Raw genomic sequence first — 17,209 nt, forward strand, 5'->3', positions numbered from 1 at the left:
AATCGAAGCCTTATATATCTATCTATTTATCTATATATATATATATGTATATACGAAAGCCTACTTAACCAATTGCGCCACGGGTTGGAGGCGCCAAAAATATGACCGCAATTGGTATCGAACGAATGATTTAATTCATCGAGGGCAAATGCAATTTGTTTGGCTTCACAACTACACGAGAATGGGGTCAGCAGATCAAAGCGATAAATGAGTTACGGATGAAGACGGGTCAGCCATCTGTGTAAGTTGTGCATGCAGCTCCAAGCTGAGTGCTTCAATTGCTAATTGCAATTGGACAACAAATGTTCACACACCATCCAAATACAATTGCCGAATCGAATTGAATTTGAATCGAAATGGGCATTTGAATGATCTGTTGCAAGCTTTTGCAATTGTCATTTGTCGGGTAGGTCAGCCGATCAATTTGACGGAAATTAGGGGACCTCCTGCCCGCCCATACCACCACGAGAAGATTTATTGTCACACGCTCTGAATTTGACGCATTGATTGAATGAATGAATGAATTAGTTTCAGCTGAAAGTGGATTTCAATGTTGTGTCGCATCGTAAATGGGTTCATCTGAAATCCGCTTTGATCTGGCTCTAGTCCAGGCATAGGGTTTATTCATCTAGTCGGCAATATTTTGACAAATTTGTTGGTCTCCGCCCGCGCTTCATTCATTCCCCATTCATTCGGTGTGGCGCGCCTCGCTGACGGACGCTTTGCTGTTAATGGTGCATACAACAAATTTCTTGCATGATGTATTCTATAATTAAGCAACAACATGGATCGCAGTCCCTGTCTCTGGGGCCGGAAAAGTTGCTTGGCCCGATGTTGTCGCCTCATAATTGTGCCACTTAATGTGGGCGTCAACATGATGCGACCACGTTCTACCCAATCTCCTCGCTCTGCGCGGGGCATTTGCGGAGTTGCTTTTATGTATGAAGAAACATAAACAATATTGTATACAATCTAATATGAGGGCGGAGTTCAAACAATTTGATATTACGTTGGGTGTTCCAGAAACTCAATTTATGAACTTTGAACATCAATATGCATGTCAATTGCATAAAATTCTCGGAATTTAGTAATAGAATCTGAGGATTTTCTTTTAGCTTTCTTTCATATTGAATCTATATATATATATTGAGCTGAATACTTGCCATTGCTTAACCCATTTCCCCATACCCCTGTCTTTGATCTTTGGAACAAAGCTGCATCCCACTGTTCAAGCTCATTTAGAGCGCTTGGCAAAACAATCAATGCTAAGTGCAAGCCAATTAATCAGTCAATCAGTCATTCAGTCAATTTTCAGGCTTGCCTAAACGTAAACGAGCATTTTATTTATTTATTTTCGCCTGCAGCTCGAAATTGAAATGAAAATATTTTGACATTCAGCTGCATGTGGCGAGTTATGCCCAACAAAACAAAACAAAAAAAATAAAACTCCATGTACAGCACGAGGTAATTATTTAGATCATTTGTTGCTGTTCGCCCTCGGGGGGCCACTGCAAATGGGAAATGGGAAATGGGAAACCAGTGCCGACTGCCCTCGAGAGCTTTTCGTCGCATTCATAAATAAGCAACAACAACTTGGCGCCTCTCGTAAAACAAACACCAGCAGCAACGATCCAAACAGATCACCAAATAAATCAAATAGAATGTTTATTTCTTAAAAACGGGAAAGGAAATGCGTGGATGCATACAAACAGGCATATGGAACTAGCCAAAAGCATATCGTGAAATGCCTGCTTAGTTCAAAAGCCCGAGTGAGAATATTGAGAGCTCAATGAAGTGAAATATGTTTCACAAAATGTTGACAATTAATGTGTGGACCGAAGAAGCTGCACTTGGTATGATTGATGAATATTAAAAACATTTAGACAAAAATTCACTCAAACTTGATCACTTTCTCTACGCTGGACGAGTATGGCACAGTCAGTTGTGTTCAATTCCAGCTGTATTTGGCGCTAGTAACGTAAGTATTAGCAGCTGTTATGCTTGGCTGGGGCTAATTATGCCCACTTATAGACTTAAGCTTTCCATTAAATAAATATCATTTATTATTGAACCACGGCCAAGATTTTCTATTGTTTTTAAGCTGCGTGTCAGCACAATTCCGTAAAATTGACTGTGGCTGGCGACAAATTGGCAATGACTCAAGTAAAAGCCGCCAACCATTCTATAGGCGCCACTTGCCAACAACAACAACAAAGACTTTGATTTTTTCTTTATTCCTGTATTGTCAAACATAGGCAACAATTGCAGCAACAATAGCCACCGTAGCCGCTCTGCACGTGACCATTGACAATTTGCGATCCGAGTTGTTGGCCATTTATGACCCGCTTTGTCTCCGACCGTCCCTCAGCCACCCACTGAGTGTATATGCTTCTCTTTTTTTTGTATTTTATTTTGTTGCCATTTATTTGAGTTTGGGCCAAATGGCACACACTGTCAAGAAGTTTACTCGTTGCCGTCGATTTGAGCTTTAATATTTCCTGCAGGCACATTTGTCGACTTTTAGGGTCTGGCCCCAACATCAAAGCGTTGGCGGATGTTCAAATTGCTCTGGCAGTCCATTCACTTGTTGGAGCAGACGAGCCCCGAGAGTCATAATACGATTCCGATTGCCTATGGCCAAATGCCGTTCCAGTGACAATCTCACCTAAATTAACTCCAAAATTAGACAAGTACTTTGATTGCCAGCCATAAGAGATTTTCTGCAGTTCACAGAAATATCTGGAATGTCCATAAAGTGCCCTTTGTAATATGCCGGCAAAGGAAGTTATAAAATATGGAAAATATATACGCATCTGCGTGTGTGAGACTGTGTGTGTGGCAGGCATTAGACCTTAATTGGTTTTTCATTAGATTAGATTATTATGCATAAAAGTTCCATTTGGTGCGATTATCAAAGCGTAAGTCCGGCTAATAACAATACTAGAATTATTAGAGCTTTTCATGGAAAATTAAATGAAGGCTGGGCCAAAGGTTGCCCAGAGCTACTATTAGGGCAAGCTCGACCCTTGCATTATTAGAATATATTTTGAAAATTTTCGTTTTTAACAATTGCGTTTCATGAGTTTCTCATGAATATTAATTCGTGTAGAGGTCTATATAATGGTGTGTAAATTTATAACAAGCTAATCTATGTTCAAAAATCTTTGAGCAAGCGCAGCAAAACTAATTTTATGATGGATTACCTGAGGCAAGGGTGCACCAATCCTAACTAACGCTCGAGCACTGAAGGCTTCAGCGGTTCCATCGGGTTGCAGTTATCGCGTTCGCTTTGCTGTCTATCAAATGCAGCACAGCATGAGGCTCGCCACGCTTATCACACACGCACGCAGACACACACACACATAGTCCATAGTGCTATGGCCTCTCCACCTCTGTTGCGCTAATAGAAACCTCAAAGTGCATTTTCTTTTGTTGACATTTGTAAAATGCAAACAGAACACGCAGAGGCGAATAGATAGATAACCGAGCGCATGGACACGGATATGGACACGAACACAACGGGCAAGAGCGAAGGTCTCCATGGTTAGAGGCATCAGTCAAAGTGATTAGATCATGGCAGCAGGCATGTCTGCGGATGGGATAGATAAGTTAAGCCGCTGTTCGGGGCGGGCTCCATAGAAGTATGCGAGCTCTCAGTTGTGGGAGCTTCAATTAGTTCGATTTTATTGCATCAAAATGGGCATAAGAATGGTATGAAATGGTTATGGCAACGACTTCTTCTCCTATTTAGTCCGTTTGCCAGTTCTTTTTACGATATTGACACTAGAAATCGTGACTTTTTCATTATGAACGGGATTTACACGTGTTTATGGCAGCTCATAAATGGGTCGCACTTGGTCTTTAGCTTAGTTCAGTTCAGTTCCGTTTAGTATGGAAAGCAAGGGCAAGTTGGTAAGTAAGCCGCCAATTTAGGTTGATTGTTGCACATATCTCCAGGTGCAAAGGCTGCCAGACAGTACATTAAGATCTTAGCCAAGTCGTGGCACCATTCTGTCCGGGGTGCCATTGTTCGGATAGTGCTTTAAGAGCGCGTTGGCAAATGGAAGTTTGCTTTGAAGTGGAATGACACCTTCTGACAAATAGTTGCAATAAAATGTCTAAGTGCTGCGTGTTGTTCTCGTGCAAACTTTGTTAAGTTGTGTGCGTCACTCTTTCAAGAATATTGGTAAGACTCGTGTCAGTTTTCGGCTCATCTCGGGCGCTGCTGTGGACTAATCGTTGGGTAACATGGAATTCATGCCGCTTCGAATTAGCTCTTCTAGCCACGTCGTTGACAGGCACGGAGCACACAATTTGAGCCAGAAAGAAGATATTATGCAAAATAATATATAATTTTGATAGCACCCAATTTGAGCCTGTCATAACAAATGTGCTGAAACAGGTCCTGAATATGTATGCCCAAAACCAAGCTCTATCCCAGCCCGGTCCGGCCCGGCCCAGCCCCAAACCCAGACAGGGCACGCAAGAAAATTTCTGAATGAAAAAGAAAAAAATATAGCAACAGCAACAACAACAACACTAACAGGACAATAACCGACAAAAAAATCGATATATGTAAAAAATGTTTGCATGACTTTAGGAAATTTAGCAAAGTTCTTTTTTCTGTGCTCTCGCGGACTGCGAACTGCCTGTGGGCTCGAGTCCTGGCTGCTCGTTGGGCCTGCCCAAATAAAGCTTCATTGATATGAAAAATATCTTTTAAATGCCATAAAGTAGCTGCCGGTAGGGGCGGCCTCTGTGAAGAGCGGCAAAAACAACACTCATAAAATTAATATGATATAATAAAGAAAAATTTGCAAGCTGCCAAAACCATAACGATTGATTCTGAATTATAGCCAGCAGTCAGGGACGTTGCCTAAAATGCTTTCGACTGCGGGCAGGAGTTGCGCCTTCAAAGGCCACATTGCCGCAATATGTTTTGTGGGGCTCAAAGCGAAACCGATTCGAATAAATAACACGGGCCACATAAAATCAAATATGTTGCGCTATCGAGAAAGTGAAATGGTCTGGTTGCGTTTAGTTTGAGACGTGGCCGCAAGGAAATTTCTAGGGATTACCGCGCCACTTGCTCAACCCAAGCGAGAGCAGGGCATCCAGCGGGGGAGTATGTCAAATTAATCACGACATTGTTCAGCGCTTTTCAAAATAATAAATACTTCAGCGCTACTATAAAATAAATTACTCAAAATCATTTTACTATCGCCACGGCACATGGCATAGAATAGAATAGAATGGAATAGAATAGAAGTTCGCTGGAATGGCATATGTTGCTTTGCTAGATATGTTTGGACAGTTTTAAAATTTGGTTTCACTTTTCCCCCCGCACCACAAGCACACAAATATACACACATCGAGCCATGGTCCCGTGCCCGCTCGTTGTCATGCGTTTTGTGTGTCAACTTCAAATGAAATGAAATGTCTGGGGAATTTGTAGATCATTAATAACCTCGCACACAAAACAACAACAGAGAAACGCATTGGGCCACTTAGGAGCCATGAATGGGCGTTCGACTAGAGACAACAACGGAACGGCAGTCGCCAGTTGTCAGTTTGGCCCTCGCATTGGGCGAGGGAGCAGCAGAAATACGTAATAAAAATGCCAGGCGAACCCCGAGCGGCTGTGGCACAAAATTGGAATAGCAAAAATTAATCACAGCGGGAGAATTGAATGAAAAAAAAAACACAATCGCTGCCGGTTACAAGACACCTTTTAGTATATAAATACGCTAACAGAATATTTGAAGCAACATGAGATCAGCTGCTGTTTACTCCCTCGGGTGGATGCTGAATGCGAGGGCCAGATTTCATATATACTTATGCATGGCACAGCCTGTAGACAAGTTGTGCGATTATCAATCAGAAGCAAGTTTCTCATGGCGATGTCAATCAATTAAAGTGGATGCTCGTTCTACTCTCAAATGTAGATAGAGTCCAAGTCAAGTAAAAGTTGCTTTTATGCATAACTCATCAACTTGATTACCTTGTAAAAACTTATCATTAAAAGCCCACAGGCAATCATTCAATCATCATCAATCATCGCAGTTAATATATTTTTAATTTTTAATCAATCTGCCGCGGATCATTGCTTAGTCTTCTGCATCAATTTAGTGAGTTTAGTCAAAACCGATTTCTAAAACAAGCTCTAAGCAATCATTCAATCAGTTTTATTCATTTGCTTGCTTCAATCAGATATCAATCATACGAATTTATATTTTCATAATTTTAATCAGTTTTACGCTGATCGTTGCTTAACCTTTTGCATCCATTTAGTTTGTCTAATTAATTAAAGTAGATTTCAATTCTCCTTTCAATAGTCTCTCAATCAAGCAGACTTTCTCAATTCAGATGTTAATTTCTCATAGTTTTCGTCGTGTATTTTTAGTCTCTCCATGGCAATTTGAAGCCCCTGCGATTTATGTGGAATTGAAATAAAATTCATGTGCATATTTTTGTTGGTCTTTTTAGTTTACAAATTTTGGTTGAATCCGACCTGCCCCCTCGATATAAAACTGGCACAACAATTTTCCATTTTCAGATTCGCATTTTCCTATTATTATTTTGTTCTCGTTGCATTTCGTTTAGTTTTTATTTTGTTTTGTGCTGCTGTTGTTTAGAGGGGCTTTTTTTGGGAGCGGAGTCGCAGCCACTTCCGCCCCAAGTTTTGGCTTTGTTTTTGTCTACTGCCACGCTTTTTTCACGCTGCACTTGGGAGTACGAACTAGACTGGGGTATAAGAATGGGGAATATTCCCCATCCATGGCGGAATAAAAATCTTTGCCACTAGCTGGGTCCATAAAATATGGCGTGTGCGTCTCTTGCTTTGTTTGCGTTTAATTTGGAGCGGGAAATGTCAAAAAGCTACACAAAATTGAGTAAACAAACCATTAAAGAAGATTATGAGACTTATAAACATAAACTAAACGGGAGAGAATTTGCTCAAAATGAGAAATAAAAAAGATTGAGCTGCCAGCAAATATGCAAATTGAATAGTGAAGCGAGGAAAAAATAAGATAACTACGGCCTGGCCTCAGTTTAATCGTTGTTAACTTAATTATCAAATGGGTCTTTCGAGACTTTTGTCAGCTTAACAGTTTTTAGTTTTCCGTTTTTCGTTTTCAGCTTTTGGCTTTTAGTTCTGCTCGACAAATTTGAAATATGCATTAAGTCTTTTTTCGGGTGCACACTCATGAATATTCAACGGAGCCAAACACTTGATGAACTCGTAAATTTTCCAACATCGCCTTTTAAATATGCATGAAAATTAAATTGGCCTTTGGCTGCACATAAGCTGATATTTAAATGCATATATTTTATAGTTTATTGCTTATAGTTTATTGCCTGGCCGTCACTCTCGTATACCGGAACAACTTTATTTGTATTTTTTAGTGGATTTCTAACAATTTAATTTCAGACGCTTTTTCGATTATACATAGAAAATTTTTTATTGTGGAAACTCTTTTTATTTGTAAATATCAGGCTAAATGATCTCACACGTGTACATATTTACACATTTACCTAACACCAGGTTTGGTGCCAAGATTGATGGATAGATAATGTGACTGATAAATCTCCATTACGCAGCATCCTTCTGCTGCCTGCCTGCTTGCCTGCCATTGAGAGTTAATTTGAAGGCACAGGAGACAATGATTTGATTTTCGGCACTGTCATTGTCATCCTTAGCAAGGTGATTTGTGGACACGCCCTGCCATTGGTAAACTGCCAGCCAGTTTCCTCTTCATTTGTCATAGCCCACAGACACAAACACGAAGTGATTGAGAATAGGCGCAACAAACAAAAAAACAAAAAAAATGTTGCAGCCATAAAATTGTCGATTGATTGGCATCAATGATGGCATTTTAACCAAATCACAGACGCATTCAGTACAGATACCTCAATCAGATAGGGACGAAAGGCCACAGAACGCCAACGTGTCATCGTTAAACCAGCCATAAAGTTTCATCTGCAATCGACTGAAGGTGTCTGCCGTCAATTGTCCTCTTATAAAACTAAACGCCAAATCGTTTTATAGTTCTGCCTAAAATGAGCGAACATTGAAGGCACTCGGGCAAAGCTTAGGCTGGATATTAGCCCATGATAAAATAGACATCGATCAAAAATGCTGATTCAATCAGCGAAATTTTTATGCATTTCAAATTGAAATCAAACTTGAAATCAAACTTCAATTATGTGTCTCAAATTCAAATTTTAAATTCATTATAATTATGCAGTTATCCAATTAAATACATGTATCAATGTATAGGCAGCTAGAAATAAATGATGTTATTTTATGCAGTGAAATTATTTGAAAATGTTTTAAATATGAGTCTGCCAGAGGCAAATTGTATTTGGCGAAATGATATAATATCGATTTCCCTATGTAAGCAAAGCAGACAACTTGTTTTCTATTCGCTGTGTGCAGAGACAGTGAATGAAAGAGAAAGGGCGTGTGTGTATTAAAGCATTTCAAGTGAAAATAAATAGTACGAGGCAATAGCAAGAACAACGGACAAGAGCAACAAACATCAAAGGATGCAGCGCACACACTCAGCAACACACACACACAGAGATACACAGAGCACACATTCACATAAGTAGAGAAAATCGCTTATGCAGGAAGCACTTTTCTTAGGGGCTCCTGCTGAGATTTTCCACGCAGTGACGGCTGCTGCCGCTGCAAGGATAAGAGCCCAAGCTCTTATCCCCTAACTCTGCGGGCTCTTTTTGCTGCGCTGTGCTGCGAGTGCTGCTGGTTTGTGTGGGAACGTGATTTCAGCATAATTCCTTATATCAGCGCATAAATGGAGCATGCCAGTGACACACACACACACATAGGGAAACAAACACTCACATAGTCACAGTCACAGTCACGGCCACATGCCGCCAGGAGCCAAAGGACCAAACTGCACTTTTCCAGTTTAATGCGGCAGGCATGCAGGCAGGCAGGCAGGCAGCCGCACGGGAAGAAAGGCGTCCGACAGTGGCTCTCAGCTCTCAGAGCTCACATTTATCGCTGGCGGGTCAAGTACATTAAAAGCAAATGCCAAATTTGTTGAAAGTCCCAGCACACATATGTGAGAAGCACATGCAAAACGTCCTTAAAATTTCCAAAAGTCTAACAGCTCGATTTGTGACGCTGGGCAGCTAAAGAGTTTAACTTATCCATATGCAGACAAGGATTCCGTAGCTTGAAATTATTATCACGCATCTTAAAATTCTTACTGGATATGACAATGAATGTATTGCTTTGAGTAAGGATAAACCATCTGGACTGTTTACCTGAGAGACCTTTTTTTATAATTAAAAATGTTTATTAGAGCAGTTTGTTTTTATCACTGAGGAAAATAAGTCATTAAGTCACTTAAGCTGAAAAAGTCCGAATTTATTGGATTCTGTTTATTTGTAATCATTGCTCTGTCTACCTTTCTTTTCTAGATTGATTTACCCAAAATTAAAAAATTAAGGTTTGTAATTTTTTTTAATATTTTTTAAATATTTTTATTTATTTTTTTAATATTTTTTAAAAATATTTTATAGAGAGACTTTTCTTCCTTAGACACACCTAAAGTAATTTTACTAATACATAATGACTTATTCACTAAATTGATTCTGTATCTTCACTATTCAGAGAGAAAATATGATTAAACTTCAGCCTGACCCTGGACAAGTCCAATTCCATTAATTCAACTCTGCTTGACATTATTCTAATAATTTTCTGATATATATCAAATATACTACACACATAACTCTTCAAGCTACCCACGACATGCATAAAAAAAGCCGCACACAAGACCGAATCCGAACATCATTCAGTTTTCGAAAATCGAAAATCATCGAGTGCCAATTTACAATTTGTAAATCGAAAAGGCAACCGACGCCAATGCGCAATCCGCAATTCCCATTCCGCAGGCGGCGTTTGACCAACAGGCGGATGAATCGCCAGCGTCAAAGCCAGGCCCAAGCCCCTGCCTTGACCGCATCAACATACACACATGTATATATACACTTACACATATATATATATATATATCTATATATCAAGTTCACACACGAGCTAACACTCAGACACAACCGTGCGGCATGCACATCGATAGGTGTGTATGCCAAAGCCGAATCATGAAATTCGAGCGCTTTAAAATTGAGCCCATTGATTTTTGTGTTGAGCGTGTCCTGGTCTCGCACCGAACTCTACTATCGTGTGTGTGATTGTGTGTGTGTGTGTTTTGGTATTTGTTTTAAAAATATTTCTGGCTTTGCCGCATTTTCATTCATGCCACACAGCAGCGTCAAAGGCACCAACCCAAACCAAACCATGCACATTCACATTCACATATCCATTCGGAGGATGTTCTGTTGCGGGTGGGTAATTTTTCAAGTACTTGGGTGCCATGTTCCAATATTGTTTGCTTAGCTTCTGTGAGTCAAGAGAGCGTAGCAGCAGCAGCAGCCGTCGGCAGCAAAGGGTCGGGATATCCTATGTGTGTTTTATGGTTTTTTCCAATATATGTATTGGGACAAGAAATCAAGGATTAAAATGAACAACATCCGCCCAGGACTTTGCTTATTTGCGTTCGCGCTTAGCGCCGTCAAGGGTTTTGATTTCATCAGCCAGGATGCTGCGGGTGTCCCAAAAAAATGCCACCATTTATCCAAATTGTTGTACAAATATTTGGCTTTCAAAGTTGGCTGCAAAAGGAAAACAATGAGACGACCTCTGACCTCTCACCAAAAAAAAAAAAGCAGCAGCAACGAAATTCTTTATTGAATTAATGGATTATTTCTGTGTCAAAACATCTGCTCTCGCCAAGCGAATTACTTTTTATTATTTTTTCTTTCTGCATTTTTTACATTTCTATTTTTATTATTCATACAAAGCAGGACCCTGACATATTTATGCCTTTTTGCGTCGAGAGCTTAAAGCCTTCATTTATATATATATACATATATTTATATATATATATATATATATATATATATATATATATATATATATATATATATATATCAATAATTGTAGAGAAATTAACAATTAAATCTCCAAAGAATTCCTGGAATCCAATTACAGTTGAAAGGTTCATTAAAAAGCATTGAAAAGCTTTTGTCGCTAGGCAACAAAACATTTACTAAAAGTTCCCGTTACAGCCATAATGCTCGTTGTCATTTTTTTTTTTGCAAACGCCTCCGCTTCTGCTGAGTGGACTGACCCTGAAAGTGGTATTATGATTTGTGTGGTATTTTTAGATTCATACGCAGCGCTGGAGCCACGAAATGACCCTATTTTCGCTTTCATCGTCAGCAGCTATATAATTGTTTCCCCCTTGTGGAGCTGCAATTGTGCAAACTACAAATCCTGCCAAATAGTTTGTTGCATGTTTAAATTACATTACGGACCACAAAAAAACGGCCACAAGCACAGCTGGTGCTGTGCACAAATACAAAGAGCAAAGCACAAAAAGCCATGTCAATTTTCTATTCCAATTGGCCAAACATACAAAAGCCAAGGGCTGGCCATGTGCTGGCGGAGCGAGCGGCCGGGCGGACAGGCGGGCGGTCATGGCAAATACAGTTGTAGGCTCGTTTTTATTTTTATTAGCCACATTCATTCCAATTGCGGCTACTCACACATAACATACACACACACATTTAGATGGAGTTGGAGCGGGCACCTAAACACATGCCACAAATTGGCCAAAAGGAAAATCGAGGCGTTTGGTAAACTTTATTTTTTCTTCGTTCGCATTAAAATGCACTTGTTAACAAGTAATTTGTCGGGGAATGGCAGATATTTGCTTATCGCCGTCATGAAATCAGTTCAGCGAAATAAAAAAGGTTGAATATTTGATTAGATAGCAACGCTGCCGGGCGACTGGGGGTCTGCTGACCCCGAAACCGGCAAAGAAAAAAAAGGACAACGATTTCTATTTTGCATTTAATGTAGTCAAAACAGTTTGAAGCTTATTGTGTTCTTGTTGTAGCTTGTAGTTCACTGCCTGATTGCTAATTGAAGCTGGGACTTGGGGGAAACATTTCATGAACTATTTATATAATAAGAACTTGCACGCATATGAAGCGCAGGGTGAAGATGCACTTATAATTAAGATAAAGACCGCTTTATATGGGGGCGAATTATGGAACGCTCTTCCCACACACAAACAGAAAATTAAGTACTTCAATAAGTCTCAAAAGTAATCTTTGTTAAAGCAGGCCTGAAGAGCTAAAGAAAACCTCATTACGCACACAGAGGGGAAATCGGAGCTATATGTACTTATACTGCTTATAACTTTAACACTTAAGCCGCAATGAAGTCAACTTGCCGCACTTGAAAATAATACTACAATATGGTTATGGTTTTACAACAAAAAACATAGAGAGAAGAAAACAAAATACGAAGCAAGGAGAGTCAAATGAAATCCCCAGTGAAACCAAATCAATTTCAATCAAACAAATGCAACCGTCCGAGGAGAGGCTCAGGCATCGAAATCCACTCAAGTGAACCAATAAAAAAGAAGAAATAATACAAACAAGGAAAAAATCAAGCCCAAGCAGGAAAAGTCAAGAAATTAAAGGGCCGAGGGGTTGAGCAGCAAGTGGAACAGAGTTTGGGCACTCTGAGAATGAAATTGAAATGAAATGCATGTTACAAAATAATTGAGAATAATCGAGTTTAAATCACATTTACTTAACGCTGATGATGATGATAATGACGATCAGCTGTGGATGGCATCGATAACAACGACAACTGCTGTCAATGGAGCGCGATTTGAGGGCTGCCTGAGACGACTGTCACAGTTTGTCACCAGCATCAGCATCAGCAGCATAAATCCAATTACACATGGCACAATTCCAGTGAGGAGTATATATGCATGTTATATACTCGACAGACGATTTGTATGAAAATTTAGAGCCCACCCCGCAATTGAATCTGAGTCACATCCCGGTCACAGTTGCAGTTGTCACCATCAACAAATCGCTGGGCCAGCCAAGCGCAACATTACAAACTCGAAAAGTGCATTTCCATTTGCCAAGCGCAGTAATTAACGGTGGATGTGTGTGTGTGTATGTGCATGTGTGCGTGTGTGTATTTGGGTATGTATGCTGTATTTCGATGCCAGATGTTTGACCTGAAAGGTTACGCCTCCCTTTCGAAAATACTCGAGACCAAAAGTCAACACACAATCGAGCAAATAAAATATAATCATAGTAGTGTGCGGTAATGAACCAACAAGGACAACAATCCACAACCGGAAAAGCCAAAAACCTTCAAATTTCCATTGATAATTGCATGAAATTTAACGAAAATTCACTTCATGTGCGGGAAATACATTTCAGATAACAAAATTAAGTTTAGGTGGGAATATATTTGGAATAACTTAGTTTCAAGTCAATGAGATTGATTTCATTTGATATCTGTAAAGCTATAAGAAATTTTAATTTAGTTTAGATTATTATTTACTAAATATAACTTCAAGACAATACATATGGAATTTTAAAAATATTTTTTATAATTTTTATTTTTTTTTTATTTTATCATTTGATATACATAACAAATCTAATTCATTAAAATTTGCATTAAACTTTAGGGAGTATTTTATGAATTGTTAAACCTTAGGCTTCATACATAAACGTCAATAGGCAGCTCAGAACCACATACGAGTTCGTTATGGGTCGAGTAAGCCCAAACTAACCTTTATTCAGGAGATATAAAAAAGTAAGAGCTGTCAAAATGTTATTCCCATTTTCTTTTTAATTTAACGCTCATTTTCGAGCCACAACTGAACTTCCGACCAAACACAGAGCAACCCCTCCACCGAAGTGTTAATGTCTAAATTGCTTTTTTTGTTGCTGTTGTATTGTTCGTTCGTTTGGGTTCGGTTCGATTTGGCTCTGTAACCCTGCGCACTTTTCAACATTTCCATTCCCAAACATTTCGACTTGTGTTTTTGTGGTTACGCTGTTTATTTTTCAATTGAGGTTTTGACGCAATTCCGTCAATGGAGCTAGCAATGTTTTATTTATGCCGCCCCCTGCCTAAATTGCGCCCGGAACGATGAGTGTGTGCGTGTGAGTGTGCAACCCCATCAGCTGGCTTCGATACATGTGAAATGGAATCTTCAACTCACCTTCATCAGCCGTCGCCGGGTGCTGTTCGCCAAGGCAGCCGGGGACGTTGAGGACCAGGGCAAAGCCAACTAGGGCAACCCACAGGACTGGCAAGAAAGACGACTCCTTGCTGCTGTTGTTATTACAATAGTTGCTCTCATTGTTGTTGTTCTCGTGGCAGTTGTTCTTGTTCGTTGTGCACATCGTGGCAATCGCGCGCTGCGGCATTTCGCAGAGTGGGGCAGGTGCTCGATCTATTATAGTTTTAACTTTGATATTGGCTGCCTTATTTATTCGGTTAGCAGTGGGTGTTGGGCACTCACCTGGCCCCGTAGAAAAGTCCTTTTCACGTTTGGGTTGTCAGCGCTTAAAGTTTTCGCGTTGCGTTTGTTAATTTGGCGTTTTTCATAAGTATTTCATTTCGCCAGGGCGCTTTTCCGAGTTCGCATTTGATGTTTGTATTGTGTTCATTGTAGTGCATTTGCATGCATCACTCTCGCTCTCGCTCTATCTCTTTCACGAAGTGGCCACAGTTTGTTTTTCGCTCTATAAATGTGGTTTTTCGTGTTGTTTCAGTTTGATTTGATTTGCATTTGGTTTTTGCCATAGCCATGCGCCACTGTAAATAGAAAATGGAGAATTTTCACGAATTAGTTTTCATTTATGCATAGCAACAAATACAACAACAAATAAAACGGCAGCAAAATATTGAATTGCAATTGGATTGAATCATTTTTTATTTTCATGTTGTGGCATGCAAAGAATTTTGATCGGTTCTTTTATAAGATTATCAAACATTTCGTTGCCACGACTTGAGCGGATTATTCTCGTCATCATTTTTTTTGCTTGCAGCCTTTATCTAACCAAGCCGATTTGTGCAAGTGCAGTTATACACTTTAGATTTAAAACAGACGATGCATAGCCTAAAATTAAATTATTTTAAGTTAAAAAATATTAAATGAACTTATTCATATACATTTATTAATATGGCGTGCATTTCTGATGAACAAATACTTTATATGTACATAATATATTAAGGGAAATTGCCTTGCCTTGCCTTGCTTAACATTGTTTTACTTGTCGAACACAATCGAAATGTGTTTGGCAAACATATTCCACCTTAAAGTGCAATAACAAGGAGTTGAAATAAGAGTTCGACAAGCGCAGCAGCTGAGAGGAAAGACGAAATGCCTGTGGCATTAGCTACCTGGTAAGAGGAAGCGAGGTCATGGAGGGTTTTGCTTAGGAAAAATAACTCATTTCGAATGCATGGCCTCTGCCGAAGACTTTAGTAATCATTTTGATGGCAACTATTTAAATATTAAAAATGCCTGAAAGCGGTTTCAATGCTCGACATGCACAGCCTGGGAGCAATATGGCTAATAGATTACAGTGCCCACGTCGGACAGCAGCCAAGTGACCAGGTTGCAGTCGGTCAGCTGCTGGGGCCCTCGGCCAGAGTAAATAATAAATAAATAAATATTTATTTTAATATTAAAGAACAAGAATGCTGAGCTGTCGCCTGGGGCTTAATATGAAAGGAACATTTTCGTGAAGCTTTCAACATGACAAAACAAATTGACCTCAATATTTTTTTATAACAAATAACTCAGGATTGTCGTGAAGTCGACCAAAAAGGTCGTAAATGTAACCAAATAAAAGCGCACAGGGTGAGCACAACTTATTCACAACTTACACACACACACACACGCGTATATACGCCCACTGGGGGGCTGTCATTCACAGCGAAAGTCTCGGTTGTGTGGCCAGGTGAAATATTGCTTAATATGAAGTAAATACAAAGATTTAAGTAGCAATCAGGCTGCAGCGAGCGTTTCCCCTCGACTTGTTACGTATGTGCTCCACTTTATTTTCTCCATTCTGTTTTTAGCAATTTCGCAAGCTTTTCTTTCGGCCAAGCTAAGAGCTTTCCAGCGATTCCTTAAATGCAAACACATACATACATACATTGAATTAGAGGGAAGAAGCTTGAAGGCGCCAATAGAAACAGGCGCGCTCCCAGATGGCTCGGGTCATACAATAGACTAATGCTAATTGGAAAATATATTAACATTGAAAATTGAAATGTATAACTAATAAAATTTGACATCTCTTGAAAAAGAGACTCGTTTCAATTGTCGATAACCGTAGTAGTTTCCTGCTTTATTCTTCGTCAATCATCAGCTCAGCGTATTCACTATTTTCGGATTCAGACTCATCGTCGTTGGAATCGGCCTCATCTTCATCTACAATAACAATCATCGGTTTACCGTATTTGTTCTCATAATATGTAAAATGTTTGCGGCAAACCGGACATCGGCGATTACAGCGCACAATCTCACAGTAAGCGTCCATGCACTCAAAGCAAAAGGAATGCTTGCATAAGAGGACTACCTCGTTTTTCTTGGTCATCAGGCAGAAGGCGCAGCAGTCCAGCTCATTATTCATTGATTCCATTTTGCATTCAATTTTATATATTTTTTAAGAATCTCGGATTTGCACTTTTCGACAAGTTTCGAAAAGTAAGTGCCATATATTAATAAGAATATTTAAAAATCAATCAGATATAGGAATATAAAGCCATATGAATTAGACTTAAACTTAAGATAAATGAGACTTATGGCATCTGTTTCAGTTCTATCCTGCGCTGCGCTCCTGAGCGCTTGCTTAGCTCGCACTGTGTCAAAGGTGAGCTACAATCCATGTGGCGGTTGGAGCCGAAATAAAAGTAGCAGCCAGCTGGCTGTGAAAACGAACTACCAACTAGCAACTGGCAACTGGCAACTGGTAACTGACTACAATGCATGAATTGCCATTCATAATATTAGCGCGTCGAGGCGATGACGAGGACAACGAGGACGAGACACGTTGAAGCAAACAAAGAGCTTGAGCCATGTGCAGGAATATATATAGATGTATATATATATATAAACATATATATAGCATATATATACACACACATAGGCAGGCTGTTGGGCCCACAAACTACACGTGTACGCAAAGCAATCAACAAGCAGGATACGAGGCGAATGAGTAACATAAATAATAAAAATGAGAGTTGCTGGCGCATTCACCTCCTTTACACGGCACC

At 39.6% G+C, this 17,209-nt stretch overlaps 1 protein-coding gene across 1 annotated transcript in view; it reads right to left on the bottom strand.

Moving 5' to 3' along the window:
- Nucleotides 1–17,209, bottom strand: part of LOC111592779 (nephrin) — a 42,339-nt gene that overhangs the window by 13,812 nt on the left and 11,318 nt on the right. Inside the window, exon 2 of the mRNA XM_023305185.2 lies at nt 14,139–14,737. Coding sequence (XP_023160953.2) covers nt 14,139–14,346 — 208 coding nt within the window. The 5' untranslated portion in view covers nt 14,347–14,737. The remainder of the gene's footprint in view (nt 1–14,138; nt 14,738–17,209) is intronic.

The sequence above is a fragment of the Drosophila hydei genome, unplaced genomic scaffold (assembly GCF_003285905.1).
Source record: "Drosophila hydei strain 15085-1641.00,03,60 unplaced genomic scaffold, DhydRS2 tig00000060-arrow-pilon, whole genome shotgun sequence".
Lineage (NCBI taxonomy): Eukaryota > Metazoa > Arthropoda > Insecta > Diptera > Drosophilidae > Drosophila > Drosophila hydei.